This window comes from Palaemon carinicauda, chromosome 43 (assembly GCF_036898095.1).
Source record: "Palaemon carinicauda isolate YSFRI2023 chromosome 43, ASM3689809v2, whole genome shotgun sequence".
In the NCBI taxonomy this organism is placed as follows: Eukaryota; Metazoa; Arthropoda; class Malacostraca; order Decapoda; family Palaemonidae; genus Palaemon; species Palaemon carinicauda.
This window is the reverse complement of record NC_090767.1, coordinates 7,685,896-7,693,395: the sequence shown is the minus strand read 5'-3', so window position 1 is coordinate 7,693,395 and position 7,500 is coordinate 7,685,896. Positions and strand designations below refer to the sequence as shown.

General features: G+C 32.2%; 1 protein-coding gene and 1 long non-coding RNA gene across 2 annotated transcripts in view; both read right to left on the bottom strand.

Moving 5' to 3' along the window:
- The window catches only part of LOC137633706 (uncharacterized), a 6,719-nt gene extending 953 nt beyond the window's left edge, over positions 1-5,766 (bottom strand). Inside the window, exons 1-2 of the mRNA XM_068365954.1 lie at positions 5,722-5,766; positions 3,784-5,641 (exon numbers count right to left, since the gene is read on the bottom strand). Of these exons, the coding sequence (XP_068222055.1) occupies positions 3,784-5,641; positions 5,722-5,766 (1,903 nt within the window). The remainder of the gene's footprint in view (positions 1-3,783; positions 5,642-5,721) is intronic.
- A 1,196-nt stretch (positions 5,767-6,962) lies between these two features.
- The window catches only part of LOC137633621 (uncharacterized), a 3,932-nt gene continuing 3,394 nt past the window's right edge, over positions 6,963-7,500 (bottom strand). Inside the window, exon 3 of the long non-coding RNA XR_011042310.1 lies at positions 6,963-7,117. This is a non-coding gene — a long non-coding RNA (uncharacterized lncRNA). The remainder of the gene's footprint in view (positions 7,118-7,500) is intronic.

The following is a 7,500-nucleotide window of genomic DNA, read 5'->3' as shown; positions in this document are numbered from 1 at the left end:
AATCTGAATTATACATTTTTTCAAATAACATTTTATCTTTAATACGTTTTACATATTAACTTTAACCCTCAATGGACGTACTGGTACGTTCTTGCAAAACACGGTTATTTACATGTTTTTGCATATTTTTGATAACTTTATGAGAAACTTCAGGCATTTTCCAAAAGAATGAGACCAACCTGACCTCTCTATGATGAAATTTAAGGCTGTTGGAGCTATTTAAAAGAAAGAAAAAAATATAGCAAAATGTGCTTGAAAGTTCAACATACCTTGGGGGTAAAAGGGTTAACGAATTTCTCGGGTTATTATATGTTTTATACTTTTACAGTATACTATAAAAATACTTTTTTTTTTTCTCAACAGCTTTGACCTTAGTATCTGCTTTTAACATTCATCGTCAACACTTCACATCCATAACTATTGCACTGTAATTGTGCAGAGGCCACTTTCCTCTTGGTAAGGGTTAAAAGAGACTCATTAGCTATGGTAAACAGCTCTTCTATAAGAGGGATAATCCAAAATCAAACCAGTGTTCTCTAGTCTTGGGTAGTGCCATAGCCTCCGTACCATTGTCTTCCATTGTCTTAGGTTGAAGTTCTCTCACTATTCTATCTTACTTCTCTTCCTCTTGTTTTGTTTGAAGTTTTTATAGTTTATTTTAAGAAATATATATTTCAATGTTGTTACTGTTAAGATATTTTATTTTTCCTTTTTTCCTTTCCTCACTGGACTATCTTCTCTGTTGGAGCCCCTGGGCTTATAGCATCCTGCTTTTCCAACTAGGGTTGTAGCTTAGCAAGTCATGATAATAATGATAAAGGAGACTTAGTTCAACAATCCCTTCATACATTCCTTTGAAAGTTTAAGTACTGTAACGAGCCGAGAGACGGTTGTGACTCAAAGTCAGGATGAAAGCAACTGAGTGAGTTTATTATAGAACACTCTCCTTTATATACAAAAGCTCAATGCAACATGAAATTTCATGTTCAAAATCGACACCGTTAACGGTGAGAAAAACAGACATGTTTATTCAGGCTCTTTTTAGTGCGAGGGAAGAGCGAAGATACAAGCATAATATATACACAAAATGAACTATGTACGATCGTGTGATACACGGTTGATACAGTAGCATACCAATCTTGCTTTGCCTTTTTTTTTATTACACAACTCTTCTTTTTCTCTCATCTTTTCTCAGATAACTGTAAACATCAACCACTTGCATCCACTCAATCTTGATTGTTACATTCAATACTTCATCTTTTTCTTAGTTTTCCTTTACTTTTGTCGTCTCAGTCTTAATCTTTTTTTTTTTCCAATTATAGTTACTCTTGATTATGTCTATTCTCAGATAAATGTATCTAGCCTGTTTTTCGTTTGATATTGGGTCATAACAAATCCTTATACATATACACACATACTATATATACATATATATATATATATATATATATATATATATATACTCACATAATATATATATATATATATATATATATATATATATATATATAGAGAGAGAGAGAGAGAGAGAGAGAGAGAGAGAGAGAGAGAGAGAGAGAGAGAGAGAATTTTGATAACATATACATGAAAAGGAAATTAATTTCAACTATTCGTTTTTACAAAAATCTTTTATGAAATTGTTTCAGAGGCTCAAAATGAAATGAAATGGATTAAACGCACATATCAGCTACCAGACAAAAAACAAAATGGAAACTAAAATATTTGGAAAACTAAAAATAGTTATTACATGAATTTTTTTACGAAAAGTGAAAATTTGCTTTGGAGAAAGCGTTCAAAAAGGGCTTTTGTGTTTATCCCATATATTCCCCAGAGGATAACTTGAAAGCTGATTCTGTAAAACGTCGAAGGTAGTTAAAACCAATGTAAAGTTTTAACTAAAACCTAGATTTTCAACATCCACGAATGTAGGGAGCTGCGAAAGAAACAATAAAATAAAATGGACATTCGCTTTAAAATTGCAGAAGCGAAACACTTTCATATCGACAGGCTATTCAGCTTGTTCGATACACACAGGATCCTGGATACACAATGGATACTGCAATTTAATTCCACTGAATTTTTGCCGTTCTGAAAGTTTCCAAAACGTGCAAAATAAGAAGGAGAAATCCATATTACTTTTGTAAGTTTTTTCATGAAACTGAATCTGAAAAAATACCAAACCCAGGCGAACTCTTTGGAATTTCATTCCGATTTCATATTCTTTTTTTTTCATATTGGAGTCTAGAAGTTTATCTTATTTAGCTAAGTCATATATGTTTAGATATATCTAAATATAAAGAATTAGACATATACTTTAAAATATCTGTTAAAAATTATGATTAATAATATGAAGAGCGTGAAGGAGTGTGAACAAGAAACAAATGGATTGTGCAGTGTACGATAAACATTGGTTGTGGTCTATGAATGTCAGGAATTGAAGCAAGGGTATGCCACTGAAATTGGTGCTGGAGAAAACAAATATATACACACACGAACACACACACATATACTGTATATAATATATATATATATATATATATATATATATATATATATATATATATATATATATGTGTGTGTGTGTGTGTGTATATGTATGTATGTATGTATGAGTGTATGTATATGTATATATATATACATTTTCATACGTGTATATATATGTGTGTGTATATATATATACATATATATATATATATATATATATATATATATATATATATATATACACATATAAATATGTGTGTATATAATATATATATATATATATATATATATATATATATATATATATATAAATATATATCTATATATATAAATATATACATATATAACTATATATATATATGTATATATATACATATATATATATATATATATATATATATATATATATATACATAAACTATACAATACTATACAAATAAGGACATAATTTTATGCATATGCCATTTACTCAAAAATATCATAAATAGAATCTTTTTCTAAATACAATTACAGTAATGTGGAAAACTTGAGTATATATATAGAAAGTAAATAACACCATAAAATTTCACATATCAAGACCTCATTAGATATTATTGGTTGCATCTAAATCATTGAAATTAGTAGAGAAAGTTTCAAGAAAAATAAATTAACATAATATGTATATGTATATATATATATATATATATATATATATATATATTTTCTTTTACTAATTCATGGCTTCGTTTTTTTTCTGATTATAAAGTCAAATAAAAAAATCTAGGATAATTTGCTTATGTTTGATGATTTTTCAAGCTTTGGTTCTGGGAAATCATTTTGACTTATTAATGGATAAAAGTATTTTTTTTTCATCTGAGGAGAGGTAAATTATTTAAGAAAAAATGGGCTGTTAAATAATACTTGTTTTGGCAATAATTTTCTTGATAAATTATTAGCTTCGTACTCTAAATTTTATGAAAAAAAAAATCATATAATTAATATATTGTATTTTTACCACAGGAAAAGTAAATTCTTTACGAAAAATTAGGCTGTTAAATATTTGTTTTGATACTAATTTTCTTGATAAAACTATTAACCTTGTACTCTAAATTTTATGAAGAAAATCATATAATCAAAATATTGTATTTTTTACCTCAGGAAAAGTAAATTCTTTACGAAAAATTAGGGTGTTCAATATTGGTTTTGATTTTAATTTTCTTGATAAAAATATTAACCTTGTACTCTAAATTTTATGAGAAAAGAAATCATATTATCAATATATTTACATAATTATAACTCGAGATATCTTGTTCAACTTACCTATAGGTCCATTCTCCTGTACTTCTCCAAACATGGTCACGTTAGGGAAAACTGGTGCATTATCATTGATATCCTTAACAACGACAGTCACCATTATCTCCACTTCATGCACTGGATGATTTTCATCTTTTCTTGCATCATCAGCCGACGACGAACTGATCTGAGAGACCTCGTCGCATTCCCCTAAATCCACTTCGAAGTTATCAAAAGGCGATTTCATTAGGATGTCTCTGACTCCTCTTGAAACCCAGCCTCTTCCTCTTGGCTTCTTTAAAACCCATTTGCTCTCCTGCCTTTTGTCTCTTAACTTATAATTGTTGTTACTTGATCTGGTCTGTCGAGTTTTAGCAGATGATGTTGTGAGCAGATTTTTCGTCTTGGATGCAAAGCTCCAGCCTGGGTCATTTAAAGCTGACAGGATGTTATTATTTGATGTTTGACCCACGAGAGAAGTTGAATATTTAACCTTTGAATATTTCAGAGGTCTGGTAATTTTCCAGGATAAAGTATTCATTGAGCCTCCAAAAGTAAATCCTTCATTTTGCTGATCAAATTGCTCTGGCGTTGCTGCTGCTTTCTGTGGAACAATTTTAAGTAAGTTCGTCTCATGATTTTGAAAGTTTTTATCCAATCTAGGAAAAACTCTTGTGCTTCCTGTGGAATGTAGGACATTTTCTGAAGTGTCTTCTTTTCTTTGAGTAGATAACTCTGTGGACTGGTTTTTGGTATTTATTATTTTTTTCGATTGGCAGGTGACGTTTTCGTTTCTCCTTGCCCTAAGGCATTCCAGACGATTAAACATGAATTGATCTGTAGACGACGCATCAGGTTTCATGGCTGCTGGAATAAAGGCAGGAATTTCGTATGAATTACTGTTCCCTTTACTTTTCAACCCCATTATCCCATCAAGAGACCTCTTTCTCTGTTTTCCAAAACGTGGATTTCTTTGCATTTGGACATCACCGGAATTTTCGATTTCTTTCCCATCAGACGTTGAGGCTTCGAAGTTACCACTTCGGGAAACATGTGAGACCTGGAATTTATTGAGAGAAATTATATAATCGGTCGAACGATCTTGTGATTTGGTTTCATCTCTGAACTTGATTTTTGTCTTAAGACTGCTACTCCACGAGGACTGACTGTTCTTCCTGATTTGTTTTGTACTGTGTTTGTCAGTAATATGGCCACGTCTAGAGTTTTCCTCTTTGCAAGGACTACCACATTTCTGGGGTAATCTTATGGAAGCAGGACTTTCATGTTTAACACCTTTATCGATGTTCTCAGTTTTTTCTACTTTTCCTGTGCCAGAGAAACTAAAACTTGATAAAGTTTCATTAGTTTGTTCCAAAGTTTGCCTTATGCTTGAATTACTTTGTGACAATGGTCCAAAATCTCCCGATTTAGCCTTTTTCATCCCTCGTTTCTGTATATCTCTCTCTTGGCTTGTATTTCCAATCTTATCTCCTCGTCCCTCAGCTATTCTCCTGTTCCCATCTCGCTCTACACTGTAGCCTCCATCCCCTCTTATTTTCTGGGCCAATTCCCAGCTGTTTTTATGGGGATTTTCCTCATTCTTGTAGTTGTATATATATTTGGGAAGACCAAATCTAGCTTGATCATTCCAGGATAGCTGTTTGACATCCTTAGAATTGATTTCCTTTAATTTCCAAGGGCGTTGCGTATTTGAGTGCGTCCTGTCATTAGAAGTCTTCCAGTGTAATGGTCTCCCCTTGTATTTTCTCTTCCTTTCTCGTATCCACGGATATCCTTTAGTGCTTCCTCCACCGTTTTGAAGTGATACAAGTCTATCATAGCCATTTGCATTTGTCTCCCAAAGTCTACTCTTAGTATCCTCTTCCTGAACATTAGAATTTCCTAAGTTAAAGCCAATATCTTTAAGCTGTTCTGGTACTTCATAATCTTTGGCTTTAATTGTACTAATGTCTTCGTCTGTTCCAGGATTATCTTCAATTCCTTGGTCATTTTGGAATCCCCTTTCATGGCCCCACGAAGGAGACTGAACCCTCGAGTTAATTGAAGAGTTTTTCGGTCCTCTGATTCTTTTAACAGCTTTCCACGGTTCTTGACCATCTTGCACTTTGATTCTCAACTTCCATATTCTTTTCCCATTTGGTGGATCGCGGTCCAGCGCCTAAGGGGTTGATTGTGAAATATTATTTAGATGATTCTGACTAATCTTCATTTGAAAGACTTTTAACCTCACATATTAGAGCATCAAGGGAAATATAGTCAGACATTTTGCTTACCCTCATCTGCGTGAGATCGCCTGTACGTGGATTTATCTTGAAGAAGGCATCTTCTGGAGGATAACCATCAACGCCATCTCCCCGCAAAGTGTATAGAAGTCCGGACTCGTCTGACTGATCTGGATCGTTGGCTTCGACCTGGAATGAAATGCAAATCATATGGTGATTGAAATGATCCATTAGTGAAACATATTCAGGGTTTACACTCGAGCATGTGCCATGTGGCCATTACCTTGAATGCTGATGCTTTTTACCTTAGATTACCTTAAAACTTTATCTAATTTCCTTGAATTTGAAGCTATTAAAACCGAAATTACCTTAAAATTACCTTCAAACCCTGGAAACAATACTAAAGTTCTATATAGAGGGGCAGATGGATATGGCTTGATCATGCTCCTCGGTCTCCCAAGAGAGATTAGTTCACCAAACTTTCAGCTGGGCTCCACAATGAACTAGAAGAGTTGGAAGACCCTGGCCTACATGACTGAGGACTATGAAGCGTGAAGTTTTAGAGGATAATTGGCGAAATCTAACTGAGGCCCTTTGCGTCAATAGGCGTAGGAGGCTATGATGATGATATACATCTATGATATATATATATATATATATATATGTACATATATATATATATAGTATATATTTTTATATATATCTATATATATAAATATATATATATACATATATATATATATATATGGATCTATATATGTGTGTGTTTACATGTTGTATAAATTATATTTATGTACAGTATATATATATATATATATATAGAGAGAGAGAGAGAGAGAGAGAGAGAGAGAGAGAGGGGGTCTAGGAGACAGAAAGAGAAAGAAGAGAAAAGGAATGCTGAGGAGAGAGAGAGAGAGAGAGAGAGAGAGAGAACAATATTCATAAACAATTACCTTAATGAGAGTTGTTGGCAGATGACGATCATCCTCCTCAATGACAGTGACGTATGGATCCGGATTCAAGAACACAGGTGGATTGTCATTAACGTCTGCCACTGCCACCTGCACGATCGTGTGGGCCACCTGACTTCCGCTATCGCAAGACACGATCAGTTCATGCTGAAACGAAGTTATGAAGGAATTTAATTGATATATTCACTCATCCATAGGGTGTGTATGTATATATATATATATATATATATATATTTATATATATAATTTATATCAAATGTGCGCGTATGCATATACATGCATATATATCTATATACACACTCACATACAGTATATACAGCATATATATGTTCTGTATATATAAAGTACAATATATATATATATATATATACACACACACAAAAATATATGTATATATATATATATATATATACATATATATATATATATAAATGTGTGTAATTAAGGATATACCATAATATATTCCTTCAAATTCACCCTCTTTATTTGCAGAAACAACAGAGAAAAAATATCTGTTTTGAAGAAATATA